The sequence below is a fragment of the Cygnus atratus genome, chromosome 2 (assembly GCF_013377495.2).
Source record: "Cygnus atratus isolate AKBS03 ecotype Queensland, Australia chromosome 2, CAtr_DNAZoo_HiC_assembly, whole genome shotgun sequence".
Classification (NCBI taxonomy): Eukaryota; Metazoa; Chordata; class Aves; order Anseriformes; family Anatidae; genus Cygnus; species Cygnus atratus.
Window position 1 is genome coordinate 133581415 of NC_066363.1, and position 17816 is coordinate 133599230.

At 37.0% G+C, this 17816-nt stretch overlaps 1 protein-coding gene across 4 annotated transcripts in view; it reads right to left on the reverse strand.

Annotated features, from left to right (window-relative positions):
* The window catches only part of MMP16 (matrix metallopeptidase 16), a 195976-nt gene that overhangs the window by 69305 nt on the left and 108855 nt on the right, over positions 1-17816 (reverse strand). For all 4 annotated transcript variants that reach the window (XM_035546312.2, XM_035546313.2, XM_050708948.1 and 1 more), the window contains one exon: positions 10240-10544. In XM_035546312.2, the coding sequence (XP_035402205.1) occupies positions 10240-10544 (305 nt within the window). The remainder of the gene's footprint in view (positions 1-10239; positions 10545-17816) is intronic.

Genomic DNA, 17816 nt, shown 5'->3' on the forward strand with positions numbered 1-17816 from the left:
TTTCCATGCAAAGTCAGCCAGTTTAGTTTTAACAGTTCTCATTAGCAGTTTAAGACTGGCTGATAGCGAACTGAGGCAGATGGCAAATGCAAACAGTTTGTTCTACTGGCCTAGTATGTGGGAAATAACCTCCAGTTGTAGTTCAAATGGATAACTGAGTTTGCAGCTTCCCTAGCTACTCCACATAGGCTTGCAATGGTCTGTGTTTGCCTACACAATGATGGAAGCATTATGCAACTTAGTGGACCTTGTTACACTTCATTTTTGATTTACTGCCTGCATCATGACCATTTCTGTTTGGCAAATAAGCCACAGTGTAAATACCACCTTGGATCTATAGACACTAAAAGCACTGTGTAAGATGTGCTTAACAGACTACATTTCCATTGCTTTAATTAGGAATACAACAAAGTCCATCTCTTTGACTTATTCCTTAGCCTCTCTTTCAGTTAGCATAATAGTACACTTGGCAATTTTAGGTCAAGACAGAAACTGAGAGTATGATATTGATAGCCCCTGGGATATATTAAAATGAGCCAACTAAACACACATCTAGGACACGGGGCTGGATTCATCCACATCTCTGCCTTCACTGAGTGCCAGTGTTTAAGTTTCCCTTTTAACAACATGTAAATTAAGCACTTTTCTCAAAGCTGAAAGGGTTTTCCATGAAAGCAAAAACAAACAAACAAACAAACAACAACAACAAATAGAAAATGAGCTCATTAGCTTGCCATGGTTAATATTTTCCAACATCTGGCTTCCAGATAGTACATGGGATCTATTAGACAGATCCACTTCTCATGTCTGTATATTCCTGTGCCTCATGACTGAGTCCTCACAAGCTACCCAGGGCAATTTATGGATGCATATATTGCATCTCTTCAATAACCGAAGGGGTCTTTCTATTCCCAAGTGCAGCTCTATATCCATAGCTCTACATACCATAGTAATACTTTTAAGTACACACTGAATGTTTCAGAGTTATCATTTTATGCAACAACTTGGGGTGACTGGACATGGAACAAGTGGGCGTATGCACACCAAACAAGTATAATCCATGTAAGATTTGGAAAGCTTGAAAACAGATTACCCTGTTAAATTCTAAGAGCATAACATGCACTTACTATTGGGGAAAGAGTGATTTGCTTTCTAAATACTGAAAGCCTTGAGGTTTAGCAATAAAAACTATTATATGTGTATGAGTTGACTCCTGAATTTCAGGGAGAATGGTGAAATGAAAAAAATCATCAGTTACTCCATTTGTCTGTAGCTTTCAAAGTTCTTTTAAATATTTTCTGGCATCTTCAGCATTGTGAAATGCTATAAATGTAATTGTTTGTTTGTTTGCCATATTTTATAATAGTGCTAATTACCTCTTTTGCATTCAAATAGATTTAGTTTAAAACAGAAGTTGGGCTTCTTTAACCTTACAACCACACATAAACAAAGCTGTAACTTCAACAAGTTAGGTCTCTTTAGCCTGGAAACAAGATATGACCAAGATCCATAAAATTATTAATGGCATAGATAAAATGATTAGGGAAATACTTCCTCATAATATGAGTATCAGTGTACTTAAAGTGAATTTATAAATGGCAACTTTAAAAATCAAGAACAGATAGTTTTTCACGTCTGCTTAAACTATAAAACTCATTGCCACAGGATGTTGTGGATACTAAATGCTTACACAGGTTAAAAAAGAGATTACACCAGTTCATGAAAGGAAATCCCTCAAAGGCTATTAAACACAAAAATATGGCCTCTGGCTCAGAAAGTCAAATGAGTCACAGATTGTTGGAAGCTAGGTGTGAATATGCCAGGGTTTTTGTTGCCATATGCTTGTCCTTGCTTTTATCCTCTTTCCTAGGTATCAGCTAATAGCCCAATTAAAAACAGGTTGTTTTCAAGGAACCCATGTTGTTAATTCTGTGTTTAAAATATATAGATAAGTATGATACTATATATATATATATATAGGTGTATATATATATTTTTTTTTCAAAGAACACAATCAACTTTTACATATTTATCCTAGTACAGAACTGGAAAACAAGCATGTGATGACTACTAGGTCACACTGTTTGACTGCAGATTAAATTCAATATTAATAAAAGCTTATTAAAATAATCAAGTAAGCAAGAGCACTAGCCTTTATGAAATGAAATTAATTTTAAAATTGTAATACAGAGCTTCCTTTAATCTGAACTGCTTAGCTTGCTTTCTACCTAACCATAGCATATGACATGCATTGTTTGAGACGCGAATCTCCCTTAGGAGACATGGTTTTCACAACTCCACTAGTTCATATTTCCAGCAGCATATATCTGCTGCACTGTGACAACCACATTGGCAGCCAAAAGAAATTTACTACAAGTTGATCTATGCACTTCAGAGATTAAGATTTTCATAAACTTTTCCTGGCTGCCAACAAAGAGCCCACAGCATAATCTATGCACTAACTAGAGTCCAAGTATCTATGTACATTAGATACTGTATTTGCATCAAATCCCGAAAGCTTTTGCTTGGCAACATGAGAGATCTATCAACTGCATAGTACAAAGTGACAGAGTTTTGTTTTGTTTTGTTTGTCTGTAAAACCTGATAATTTTTGAGTACTACAGAGTTAGCAAAAAATTACCAAATCCTTAAGACGAGTTTTGCACTCGTTTTCCCAAAGACAGATTCACATATATAAAAGTTGCAAATATTCCACATGAATGTAAGCATGCTACAAACATATTCTCCTTACACTTAAAAGCAAATGTACACCAAAAATACCTATTATTTCTGTAATAGAATATCATTTGCTATTATTTATTGTGTTGCTTTTTTTTGTTTGTTTAGAAGACTTCTTTCTACAGAATTTCAGTGTTGTGTAGTAATTGCCATAGTAAATTTGCTACAGACATTAAAAAAAACCATGCATATACCTTTTATTTCTATTTCTCTGGTAGATATAAATATGAGGATACGAGTATCAAATGAACTCTACTGATCTACTATTTTATCTGAGAAGAGATTATACTTAGTTTTGCTAAGTATTTTTTGCCACTGGAAGTCAGACTTCTGCAGTCAGATTTTAGTCAGCAATTGGTACATTAAGCATCATGTCTAATCTGCTTGAAGTCTAAGCTCTCTAGACATCCTTGTTTTCCCCAAGAGCTACTTCTAAATCTTGCTGTTTTAAAAAGCTGCACATGTGTAAGTAGGTCAATCTTAAATTAATCTAGTTAAAAGTACTATACTCTCCATTCAAACTGGTTTAACACTCCCTTAAATAGGTTTAAATGCATTCAGTAATTTCCCAGAAAAAAATAACTGATTTAAAGAAGAGTTAAACTAACTTAAGTGCATTTAGCCAGACAAATCTAAAATCAATTTTGATAAACCAATGCAATTTTTGAAGTTGAAGCAGGAGTTCATGCTTTAAGTTAAGGCCTTTTAGTTTCTGGCAGATAGCAAAAATGTTTTCAACCACTCACAGGTGGAGAAAGGAAATATATATATTAAGAAGCCATAAAAAAATATGATGATATGTATTGCTGATGGATTTGTCTATTAAAATATATCTTCATCCATGATGGGCTGCTCTCTGAAAGTCTTCTTTCTGATCTATTTACTCTGCCATAATTTTTAGGATTCCATCTGAGAGCTTTACTATATTTAATAGGAATTATGTTTGTAATAAAATATATAATAAATCCAGGTAAAAGAGATTAATGGAAAATATATAAGGTAAAAGTGAGGAGGAATAACAGTTGCATCTCAGTCACCATTCCCACCTGATAGAAATAGTTTGTGTTTCATTCAACAAGCAGACAGCAGTGACATTGAACTCCAAAAATCATCACAGCCCTTTCTTTCCCAGCTACTGCTTGCCAAGACAAAGCTTCTGAGCATAGTCATTAGTTAGGAACCTGGCTTCAGTGGGTTGGGACTGCCAAAGATTATCACAATTTTACCCAAACTTCATCTACTAAATGTCTGCTGGTATTTACCAACAGAACTAGTCAAGACACACAGATTTCTAAAGATAAGCTAGCTTTGTCTGAAGTCACTGTTCAGAAGACTGCTTTCAGTCTCTTCATCTGTTCCTTACTTAGGTCTTACTTCAGAAATTATAAATGATGGAAGGTCTGAGATTCATTTAGCTTTTGGTACTGCTCACTGTTAAGTTAATGGGAAGGGTGCAAAATGAATTGAGGTTAGTGCTTGTCCTCTTCAAGGCTTTCCAATGGATTCATCAAAATAATAAATAAAGCAAGCAAGCAAGCAAGCAAGCAACACCCCTTACTCCAGAACACTCTAGCTAGTTATCCCATAATAGGGTACATATATCTACTTTATCACTTCAAAAGCAACCTCAGTGTGTACGCTGCTTTTAGCAACTCTGAGATCAGATGTTGCCTCCTCTCTTTCTCAAAAGTCCTGTAGTGGGATCCTAAGCAACCTTCATTCACAAGTATGAGGCAATGAAATCAAATCTAGTGAGTCCTGTATAAAATATATGTTTTGTTTTCTTTCTAATTTGGATTTTTTGAAGTAAACATAGGAAAATTGTCCTGCTGATTTTTTTTAATGTTTCTATTACTATATACTATTGACAAAGCAGATCTACAAGATAAGTCCTATTCATAATTGTGTTGTTATAGAAATACATCATCCATTTTTTCCAGTAGCAAATATCTATGCTCAGCAGATATTATTTAAAATTTCCACAGATTTATAAATACTGCTGCTCAAAACCAAAGTAAAATGTGAAGAGTATAAGTAGAAACATATAATTGCCTGTTTTACAATAGGGACAGCATCTTGTCTCTAAGACCTTGAGAATGTATATACATCATGCTGCAGTAACTTGGAGGATAGGGGAGGAGGCTCTGAAGCTTAACAACTACATAATGAAGCAGCATGTCCAGAAATCTAGCACACTAGTTATTCTACTAGAATCTGATACTTCAACCTCTAATTATATTGCAGTGCCTTAAAAACTTTACGTGTTCCAGATTTAAAAATGGCCAGATGAAGACAACGTGTGACAGAGCCCTGTTAAAGCCAACAAGAACACTACCAGCTTCAGTACAGGAAGACAGGGCACAGTAGAGGATTTTTATGCTAGCAGCTAACAGTAGAGGCAGTCCCTGCCTCCTCCCATCCCTGTCAATGACTTTGAATTTCTATACAGTGATTTCAAACATTTGCAACTGAAAGTATACTTTGAAAAAGACTTCTGGTTAAGGATTTTGACAATACTATACCTCCAAAATATTGCCACTCTTAGCAAGATATCATTGTCCTTTTCTGGATACATCATTCATTGTCTAAATATTTTTCACTCCAAAATGAGGTGATGTATATCACCTAAATGGATTGGAGTCATAGGGGCAATGAAATCTCTTCCTCGCCTCCAGATTGATATATTAAGATTTCTTCCTTTTCCTTCTTTTTCCTTCTTTTTCTTTCCAGCACTTAAATTCAGGAGAAAATAAAGTGTTTTTGTTTGTTTGTTTGTTTGTTTTTAATAAATACTGATTTTTCAAATAAATACTTATGTCAGTTGATGTTGCTTATTTTCATCTGTTTTTTTGTTGTTTACATCTCTAATTGTACATACTGTATGACCTCTATTTCCTTATTTTATGTTTGTCTTGTTATTAATCTAAACTGTGCTCTCTGCGAAATATTTTCCTGTGATTTTCACATCCTTTCTGACTTCCTGTTCCTGACTAGTGTTTCACTTTCAATGTTTGTTTCTTCCATCCTCTTCTCCTACTGCAGTTGCAAAGTGTTATCAAAATAATCTTGAGACTAAACAAACTAAACTTTCCCTGCTGCAGCCCATACAGTGCTGTGCTCTGCACTTGTAGCTAGAACAGCACTGGTATCGCACCAGTGTTGCGTCTATTGCTGCGCAATACTGGCACAGCATCAGGACTCCCTCCAAACCCCCAAGAGCCAGCAGGCTGGGGGTAGGCAAGCAATGGGGAGGGGACATCACCAGGACAGCTGACCTAAACTGAACAAGGGGATATTCCACACCATGTGATGTCACACTCAGCAATAAAAGGTAGGAAAGGGGAAGGGGGGGGAGGGGGGGGCTCTCATTATGAAGATGTCTGTCCTCCCAAACAACCGCTATGTGTACTGAGGCCCTGCTTCCCTGGACGTGGCCAAACATCGCTTGTTGAAGGGAAATAGATATTTTTTTCCTCTCTCTGTGCTTTCAAGCAGTCTTTTCTTGTTTTGTTCTTGTCGTTGTTTTTTCCCTCTTTATTTTTCCTTGAATTAAATTATCTTTTTCTCAACCCATTGGCCCCCCCTTTTTTTTTTTTTTTCCTTTCCAGCATACTTTCTTGTCCTCCTCTTCTTCTTCTGAGGGGGAGTGAGAGCAGTTGTGGTGGAGTTCAGCAGCCCAGCAAGGTAAAACCAGCATCGTTTGCAATCACCAACAGCACTATGGAAGTTCAGAGAAGAGTTCACTACAGTTTAGCTGGAGTTAAGGTATCAGCCGTACTCAACTTATAGGGTAACCAGAAAAAAAAAGAAATAGATCATTATAGAGAATCTGCAAGTGTTAATTTTTGTGACCAGAGTGGTTTTTTTCTGAGCAACAGGCCCATTAGTCTCTACTCCTACAAAGGTCTTATTCACTCCCCAGAATGAGGGAAAAGTGCAGACCCCTCAAAGCATAGACCCTTTTCGCCAGCTTGTTAAAATAGGTATACAAGCCACAAAAAATGACCCTGAAGTGATAACAATGGAAAGCAGCACTAAACTGCAGAGATTATGTGTTTATATTGAAAACGACCCCTCAGTCCAGAACGTTATTGAAACCAAGCAAAACAAAATAAAATCAAGAAAACATGATAAGAAAATGACAACAACAACAAAAACCCAGTAATAACAAATCACCCAGAGTATGAGGACACTGCTATTAACTAGTCAATATAAAGTAGTTTAGGAATAACTTTACTCAGAGTACTGAATTTGTGTACGATATTTTATATTCTTGTTTTGTGATCATTATATATATATATATAATAAAATAAAATAAAATAAAATAAAACAAAACATTTTAAAAAGGAAAACTCTTTCTGAAAGCATTTCAAGGAGTTGCTTGTCTTTTCTGAGGTAGAAAGTATGCAAGCAGTTTTCATTAGCAGAACACTAAAAGGTGGAAAATCAGGCTAGTACTTTTCAAGAGGCCTAAGACTTGCATTTTGCTGCTAAATAACCAAGCTGGTCTATGTTTTCAAATCACTCTGGAATAATAGAATTGTAATCAGAGAAAATGATTATTGGGGTGAGATTTAATTCAAAAAACAAAAAACAAAAAACAAAAGTTTATGACCAAAGGTTTTTACCCTTGTATTGGATTTCTAACAACACTACATGGAGTTGACTATTGAAGGACTATGGCAGCAATGAAGCTTAAAAAAATGACACTCGCCAGGGAAAAATGACTCATGGCTAAGATCAGAAATATATTTTTCAACATTCTGCTTTTCAGTGTTCTGAGACTGAGCTCAAGATGATAGGGAGCCTAAGAGAGCTGTAAGTCTTTTCTTCCTGTCAATCCCAAATGGCATGCTTGTCTTCTTTTTCCACCTGGAAGTTTTTTCCAGTCACAAAACAACAACAACAACAACAACAAATGTAGACATTCCTTCAGGATTCCTAGACCTAAGCTAATGCAGTAAGACCATCAGCACTGGCCTACCTGATAACTGGAAGTCACAGACAAATAGCAACTCTGAGTACATATATCAACTGTACTTAAGTTGGTATTTCTAGGCTGACAATCACATAGTACTTTCATTTAGACAATAGCTATGACCTAAGATCCAATGTATATACAATTTCAACAATGAAACTAGGATTTGCCAAAATTCTTCAGAACACTTGCATTGATAAGATATTTATTTTAATTTTAATGTATTTTGCAGAATTTTTGCAGTCATAAACTATTGTGGGTTTTCTATCTTGACTATCCCATTTTAACAGAAATCTGTCTCCCTCATAAAGGATATACGAGCACATCAAAGTACGTTATTACACTTGCAAAACAAATTTCCTGTGATACCTGTTGACACTTCATGGCATAGATAACAAAACTTTTTTCTTATAAAAGGTCAATCTTTTAAGATACATAAAAGCACAGTTTTAATGATAGTATCATTTTACTTTCACTTAAATTTTTCCTTCAAGATATTTTAAAATTAGTGAATACAAGAAATAGCTCTTGAGAACTACTCTACAAAACACAACCACAAGAAAACACATTAAGAAATGCATGTCTTTTTGCACTCTGAAAAATATCTAAGGTAAAGTAGAAGATAGCCAGAAGGTCGCACATTTTCATAGAGACTAAAAGTATCCATATGTGGAACTGTTCCAAAGGAGTTATCACATTTTAAATTGACACCTTGCCTTCAACATACGCATGTCTGTAGATTTTCCTGAGTGCTTAAGTAATAACTTAAAAAAACATAGAACATTATGTGCAGTGTTGGTCTCCCACAGAGCCCATAAGAACACCTTCATTTAGCCTCACAATGCTGTGACTATTTACCTGAGCTGCACAAACAGAAGATTCCCACTGCTGTTTCTTTGATCTGAGTTTGTGGAGGGCAAATATAAGCAGTGCAATATGTTTTGCTCCAATAAGAATCTGGGGCTCAGTCCATAGGAAATAAGCTTCTTGAATCCATTCTGCTACTAAAGGCTTCCACAATGCAGTATACTGCTCTTGCTTCACTGACCCTTACACAATACAAGTATTTCACCATCAGAATCATCACAATACCCTATTTATACCCCTGAACTATTAAGTTAAAACTTTGTTGTAAGCACAAGGCTACAAATACTTAGACTTGGAAGATGGAAAAGAGAGGAAGGAAAGGAGTTAAATAAAGTCCATAATTGTTCACAAATTTGTTTTAACATTCATATACAACAGTTTTGCACTTAATTGTCATCTTTATCATCTTTTGTGTATCAATAGCATCTTCTTTGTGCATCTGTACGTCCTCTTCTATGTGTCATTGTTTGCTGAAGAGACTCTCTCAAACTATGTAAATGAGTTAAAGATATCTACTAGGACAAAAGGGGCCAAAGCAGGGAATGCACAATAAGTCTACACAAAGGCTTTTCCTTGATACTGTTCTGCAGAGATAGCTTTAAATTAGGCTTCTTAGATAACAGCAGTAATTTAATCACATGAATTTGGAGCTCAGCAAAGGCCAGATTATTCTTCTGCAAATAGTATCCTTAAAGAGTATCTGTAGTCTTCACTTAGCAAATTTTAGGTGTACCAACTGCATTATGTAGTCACTTCTTTGACTCTGAGGCATTTACGACTTAAATAAGGAATTATGAATCATAGAATGGTTTGGGCTGTAAGGGACCTTAAAGATCGTCTAGTTCCAAACTCCCTGCCACGGACAGGGACACCTCCCTCTAGACCAGGTTGCTCAAAGACCCATCAAACCTGGCCTTGAACACCGCCAGGGATGGGGCATCCACAGCTTCTCTGGGCAACCTGTGCCAGTGCCTCACCACCCTCTGAGTAAAGAATTTCTTCTTAATATCTAATCTGAATCTAACTTCTTCTAGTTTAAAACCATTACTGCTTGTCCTATCACTACATTCTTTGCTAAAGAGTCCCTCCCCAGCTTTCTCTTACGAGTTCCAAAAAAAAGGTTCAAAAGTTATTGGGAAGCACTAATTCTGTTCTTGGAATAGCACCCTTAAGAGCTGACTTTAAATGCTACCATTGAATCACCATTAAGTAAAACAGAAGACTAGGTTTTATACACATAGGTATTGGTGAGAAGTGTCAGTCGTTCTTAATCTCTCTTATATCACTTCTAATGAACATTCAATTTTCCCTAAACCTAAATAAAATCTACATGGCCAACAAGTTCAAAATGAAAGTTATGTAAACACTCATCAGTACAATGGTTGAATGAACACAAGGGTTCCTAACAAGAATTTAATGTGTTTCAAGAGAAACACTTTTTCACGCTCTAAGTTACATTTAGACAGAAACTTTCTGCTCTTAGAATCTTTTAGATTCCTAATCGACCAATTAACTGAAGATATTTCTAAAGCAACATAAACTTAGAAGAGAAAACTATGTGACTTTAAGGACAGTGAAGCATGGAAATAGCTGAAAATTCATGAGACACTTTAATTAATATTATTTATTTTGTTTAAACTGAAATCTTCTCTTACCATCATGATTAGGATTTCCCAAAGTCCATGGCTCATCTGAGTCAAAATGAGTGTCTCCCCCAATTCCTGGCCCAGGGAAATATGCATGGGCCAAAAATCCTCCCTCCCCGTCAAAGGGAGAACTGTCTCCATGAAAACCTGATGCAAAAATGATTGTAATATCCACGTCCCTCTTGCCATTTTCTAATTCAATATAAGGAACTTCTTCAAATGTTAGAGGAGTTACATTCTGCCACACATCAAAGGCACGGCGAATGGCTTTACGAGTTTCAGCATCACCTACTTTTGGAGTGACGTTCTTAATGCTGAAAGAAACAGAGAAAGAGTAAATAGATTAAATTTTACAGGGTGGTAAGTGACACTGCTCACATCCATTTTTCCCTAGATAATTAAAAACACAGTGCTTTTAATAAAACATGCTAGTGTGGATTTATATTCTTTAAGAAAATTATTTTTAAACAAGCAGGTGAGAAATTACTGTGTAAATTTGTTTAGCCCTTTATGCTAGTTGTCTTTATATGTTAGCTGACTTATTCTCAGCAGTACAAAAATCTTATTTTTAGAACATTAAAAATATTTTTAAATAAAAAAATTCTTAACAGTGGGATAACCAGATTAATCAACCACTGACTGTTTACCTCCTGGATCACAGTTCAAATACATCACAGCTGAAGAATGGCATGTCATTTCTGATCAAAAGCTTAAAATGTCTCCAGTTAAATGATTTTTTAACTTAGCGAGTCCATTAACAATAGCAGAGCTCCATACTGTGACTACCAACCAATTTTTACAAAGACTCAAAAATGGTTCTTGTTTCATTTGGAACTGGATAGATAATTCCTTATCACAAATAAAGCCTTTCTATTTTATAACAGGCTATGTTCTTTAATAATCTGATTGCTTTTATTAATCTTTCATAAAACTGTAGAATTTGTCAGAAAAATCATTTTATAGAAAATCAATTTTATGCTAATTCATAAAAAAATATAGTTAAACAAAAATTTCAGTCTCCACTACTTCTACAGTTACACACACACAAAAAAAAAGGCAAAGAAATGTCAGAATCACTGTTGAGTTCAAAATGGAATTAATCTGCATTACAGTGGAATTATCTTAAAAACAAACAAAACTACCCTTCTTTATTTATTTTTATTACTTAATTCAAGAAAAGAATGCCAATAATCAGATTCAGACCTATCCAATTTCCTCTGTCATTTCTACTTAATTCATGTGCACAACAAAGACTGTTTTATTATTATGTCTGTATTGAAACTGCTGCAATCAGTTGCACTTTTTTTTCATTTGACATGTGCTTTGCTGAACATCCATCACAAGTTTTAGAAGTAACGTTCTGGAATGCATGTAAGATTTCTGTAAGTTTACACAACGTGATGTGCTGATGGAGATCACAAATATTTCATTAATCAGCCTGAGAAGATTCATGTACTTGATTATATGATACTGAAAGTTTATAAAAATGGAAATAAACCTTTCAAGTCTAATCTAATTTTACATATATAGTATGTAAAATACTTATTGAATTCCTCCAGTTTCATCATGTTATTTTAAAACTAACTTTGTCAGATCTACAATGTCCTGCCACACTGATACCACTCTCAGAGAGGAAAAATCCTGTCACCTAGACCTGGCCCTATCCTACACAATGCAGATGTTGTGATTCAGATGGCTTTGTATGCCTTTTTCTCCTGATTTTGTCTGGGATAGAGTTTCATCTTAGAGGCTCATATGTTTTTAGAGGCTCTTGTGTTTTAGGATTTTTTGATGAAAACAGTGTTGATAACACACCAGTGTTTTTGGTTGTTGCTGATCGGTGCTTGCACAGACTCACAGACATTTCAGCTTCTTGTGCTGCCCTGCAAGTGAGGAGGCTGGAGATGCACAAGGAGCTAGGAGGGCACACGGCCAGGACAGCTGACCCAAACTGGCCAAAAGGATATCCTGTACCAAATGGAGTTATGATCAGAAATAAAAGACTGGGTGAAAGAAGGGGGAGGGGTGGGACATTTGGAGGAATGGCATTTGTCTTCCTAAGTAACTGTTATGCTTGATGAAGATCTGCTTTCCTGGAAGCAGCTGAACACCTGCCTGACAATGGGAAGTAGTAAATGAATTCCTTGTTTCACTTTGCTTGTGCACATAGCTTTTGCTTTACCTAATAAACTGTCTTTATCTTAACCCATGATTTTTTGTACTTTTACCTTTTTGATTCTCTCCCCTGTCCCACTGTGGGAGAAGTGAGTGAACAGCTGTGTGGTACTTAGCTGTCTGCTGGGGTAACAACACCTTTCCTCACAGTTACGTATTCCTTAGTACTGACTCATCAGTAATTTTATGATTACTGTTGTGTTGATTTTCAGGTAATTAAAAATTGCTGGACACACTGGACCAAGTATCAGGCCCTGCAGAACCCCTCTCTAAAAGCTCCCTACTTTGTGAATTAATTTTTTAAGATGTTTTAGAGAGTTTGTAACCTACCCACCGTATGCACATTGAGAATGTACAGTATTTCACAACCAGAATGCCATACAGCACTAAATGAAAACACCTCACAAAAGCACACTTACACTGCCACTACCAGAAACTTAACAACAGTTAATGTGCTGCTTTCCTAAGAATACCACTATAATGTGGATGAATTTTTGCATTAGTCTAATCTTGCAGTGTACTCTGTAAGGCACATAAATTGTCCCAAGCACAGCTCACTGAAGGATTAGAGCCTCTGTTTCTGCATATACAGCAAATGAATAAACAGGTTTTTATAGAAAATAGAATACGTCTAGCAAAACTGCTATTTTGACGTAGTAAAATTTCCTCTGATAGATTCAATTTATTATTTAATTGTTTTCTGTTTAGAAATCAGTAATGGATCAAAGTCACACTTTGGGGTTATGCAAACGATCAAAAGGATACAAGGAAACTGATGAAAACAGATTGGATAAAAACAGATTGGAATTTTGTACTGGTGGTAAACTGATCAATTGCTTGGTCTAAGAGGAATTGACTCACATTTTAAACCTCATCACTTTACATTTTCTTGCTTTTTCAGTGCACAGAATTAAGTTTTAGTCATTGATTACAAATGAAAAGTTAAGTCATTCAACTAGTTTCACACACATTAACTATGGGTGATTACCTATAGTGGGGGGCCTTTTCCAGGAGCTTCAGCTATCAAATTACTTTTGAAATAGCATTCTACATCTCAAGAGTCATTGTCAAGAAAAAGTATTTTTCAGAGCATACATTCTGTATTAGAACAAGACATATTTCTGGCTTCCAAAATGGTCTTCTGGAGAGAGTAAGATTATAATGAAAAATGTAGCTTCTAAAAGAAATGAAATATATCAATATTTATTCCAATATAGGAATATTTCCAGAGATGGTTGTCCTTTTTAATGGGTTTAATACAAGTCAAGTACAATCCTAAAAGGGCAAATTCTAATGTTATTTGTAATACCAGTGTGGAAGTTTTCTGGCTGGGAAGCTTGCATAGAATATAGATATGAAATCCAAACAACTTTACGTTTCTTTCATGGTGTTGTCTTCAAAGGGGAAGTATGTAACATGATAAATCCATACAATGTATCAACTATCAGGGATTTTACAGCTCACCTCTTAAAAGCTTTTGGTTTAGACATATCACTGCAGTAGCACATAGTCTTATGTGATCCTTTCTCACATGGCTCTAGGTCTTAAAGATAGAAGTCACCTAAAATAGTAGTTGCTGTCACTGGTAACATGAAAAGAGGAGCTAGGCATCTTACACTCAAAGTGTCCATATAATGTGGCTCAAAAATATTCAGGACGTGCCAGCTCAGAATCACTCAAATTGCAAGGTGGTAGCATAGCAAGCCAAAAGCCATCATAATAAGAAAATGGTATTTCCTAAGAACTGCTTTCATAACCTCTCTGTCTAGTGATCATTTCACAGGAAAGAAATTCAATTGAGAAATCTTCAGTGCTGACCTTGAAGTGATTTGCAATGAAACCTTATAAAGAAGCTGAAGACTGTACTTGCAATTCCTTCCAATGGAAGTTTTTTAGTAAGCAAATGGAAAATAAGTTGAAATATTTCTTTAGATGCCATTTTTTTACAAACAAGTATACTGACTGACATTTTGCACTGATTTTGAAAGCTGTTATTCTTAGACAATCACAGACATATATTCATTGAATACAGTGTTTTGTGTTTATTATTGATGTTTAATGCAAACATGGTTTTCAACCTTGCAGTTGCTTTAGTCATAGTAGTTTTTAAATCCATCTCTTGTAAAAGAAAGAAAAAGATTTCATCAGTGATATTCACTTTTCACATTTAAGTAGTATTTATACAGATACATGAAGAGTCTTGTTTGGGAGACTGCTATCCTGAAATTCTGCCTCCTCTTGATTTTAGAAAAGCTTTGGGTTTTCCTTCTACTCCTCCCCCTCTTCACCCAAAATAGCCTCCAAAAAATTCTCCATCTTTCAGTGACAGATTTTTGGCTGCAACAGCTTCAGGAGGCCCTGTAAGGCTGTCAGGATATACCTCACATGACTGTGTAGCATCACTCATCTGAAATTTAAATACAGTATATTAAGAATCACATATTTGCCATTAAATTTCACTGTTTCCTTCCTTTTCTTATTGTCCTCAGAGCAGCTCATTATATTTTTCACATAAATTGCTACAATCCTGTATATAAAATCAACACTTCTGACCAAACCAAAACCCAAGAGACAGCTCAGCAAATGCTAGGTAAAGCTCAAATACTTTTGCATAAAGCTTAGCATTATTGCTTACCTTAGCAGTAACAGTCTTCACAAGAGTTATAATAACTTACTGATAGACATGGCCTGTAGACTGTGATACTTTTATTCTTCCCTGCGTGTAATAAATACTGTTCTTAAATTGGTTCTGTGCTCATTTGTGCATTAAATACAGAGTACAGGATTAACAATATCTTACTACCCTGTTATGATTACACTGGATACTAATGGGTGCTTTTAGAATTATTAGGTAACTATAACGAAGCAAGAGGACTTTTTAATTTTTCTAGAATGCGAATATATCAATTAAGTATAAATTTATAGATTATTTCTACAATGCCATTTCTTTCAAACATTTTAATATTTTCCCAAAATTTGGGAAAAAATTCCTATTTTCCCACAAATGGGAAACTCTTCTAGAGAAAGAAAGGATACAGAAGAAAAAAGATCAGGAAAATTAACCGAATAGGTAAAAACATGCAGTCTGTAATCCATATGAAGTAGTCAGCTATTTCTAGATCTATACTTGATATGAAACAGTTAAGATAAAATAAATTGAAATATAGCTTAATTTTAAATAACTTGTTGAAACGTTAGCTTCTCATTGTCATTGCTGTCAATCAAACCTAAAATGAACTGAAGTTTTTCTTCTCCCTTTTTTTTTTTTTCCTTTTTTCCCATCCCAGTCTTACTCCTATTTGAAACAAATAGATCACCTCTGGTTAAAGATATACTGCATTTTGTGCCATCATTTATCTACAGGCACTTTCCATCAAGTAACTTCATTAATCTCTCACTGATGTAGGTTTTCTTAGCTTCAACTTCTTTGCAGTCTCACTTTGCTAACTCTTTGTAGATATAACCTAAAAACCTTTTTCATGTAAAATGTGATCTTGATTCATATAGCTCCTGCTCCAGCTGATTAAGCCCAAGTCAGATATATTGCTTTTGATCTCCTTGTTCTGTGACCACATTAAAAGTCAACCTACTGTTGCCACATCTATAATTCTCTTCTGTTTCATGGACAATACTCTCCCTATAATTTGTTAAAAGGAGCTGAAAAGTGACAAAGATGAGGTTTCCAAGATACAAAACTAAGATTGGCTACTGCCGTTAAAGATAACAAAAAATGTTTTTATAAATACATCAACACAAAAAGGAGGACTAAGGAGAATCTTCATCCTTTACTGGATGCGGGGGGAAACTTAGTTACAAGAGATGAGGAAAAGGCTGAGGTGCTTAATGGCTTCTTTGCCTCAGTCTTTAGCGGCAAAACCAGCTGTTCTCTGGATACCCAGTACCCTGAGCTGGTGGAAGGGGATGGGGAGCAGACTGTGGCCGTCATAATCCACTAGGAAATGTTTGGCGACCTGCTACAGCACTTGGATGTACGCAAGTTGATGGGGCCGGATGGGATCCACCCGAGGCTACTGAGAGAACTGGCGGAGGAGCTGGCCAAGCCGCTTTCCATCATTTATCGGCAGTCCTGGCTATCAGGGGAGGTCCCAGTCGACTGGCGGCCAGCAAACGTGATGCCCATCTACAAGAAGGGCTGGAGGGTAGACCCAGGGAACTATAGGCCTGTTGGTTTGACCTCAGTGCCAGGGAAGCTCATGGAGCAGATTATCTTGAGTATCATTATGCGGCACTTACAGGGCAACCAGGCGATCAGGCCCAGTCAGCATGGGTTTATGAAAGGCAGGTCCTGCTTGATGAACCTGATCTCCTTCTATGACAAAGTGACACGCTTAGTGGATGAGGGGAAGGCTGTGGATGTGGTCTACCTTGATTTCAGTAAGGCTTCTGACACCGTTTCCCACACCATTCTCCTCAAGAAACTGGCTGCTCATGGCTTGGTCTGGCATATGCTCCATTGGGTTAAAAACTGGCTGGATAGCCGGGCCCAAAGAGTTGTGGTGAATGGAGTCAAATCCAGTTGGAGGCCGGTCACTAGTGGCGTCCCCCAGGGCTCAGTACTGGGACCAGTCCTCTTTAATATCTTTATCGATGATCTGGATGAGGGGATCGAGTGCACCCTCAGTAAGTTTGCAGATGACACCAAGTTAGGCGCATGTGTTGATCTGCTCGAGGGTAGGAAGGCTCTGCAGGAGGATCTGGATAGGCTGGACTGATGGGCTGAGGTCAACTGTATGAAGGTCAACGAGGCCGAGTGCTGGGTCCAGCACCTGAGGCACAACAACCCCAAGCAGAGCTACAGGCTGGGAGATGAGTGGTTGGAAAGCTACCTGGCAGAGAAGGACCTGGGAGTATTGGTTGATAGTCGGCTGAATATGAGCCAGCAGCGTGCTCAGGTGGCCAAGAAGGCCAACAGCATCCTGGCTCGTATAAGAAGCAGTGTGGCCAGCAGGTCTAGGGAAGTGATTGTCCCCCTGTACTCGGCTCTGGTGAGGCCGCACCTTGAGTACTGTGTTCAGTTTTGGGCCCCTCTCTACAAGAAGGACATGGAGGTGCTCGAGAGAGTCCAGAGAAGGGCGAACGAAGCTGGTGTGGGGTCTGGAGAACAAGTGTTACGAGGAGAGGCTGACGGAGCTGGGATTGTTCAGCCTGGAGAAGAGGAGGCTCAGGGGCGACCTTATCGCTCTCTATAGGTACCTTAAAGGAGGCTGTAGCGAGGTGGGGATTGGTCTATTCTCCCACGTGCCTGGTGACAGGACGAGGGGGAATGGGCGAAAGTTGCGCCAGCGGAGGTTTAGGTTGGATATTAGGAAAAACTTCTTTAACAGAAGGGTTGTTAGGCATTGGAATGGGCTGCCCAGGGAAGTGGTTGCATCACCATTTCTGGATGTCTT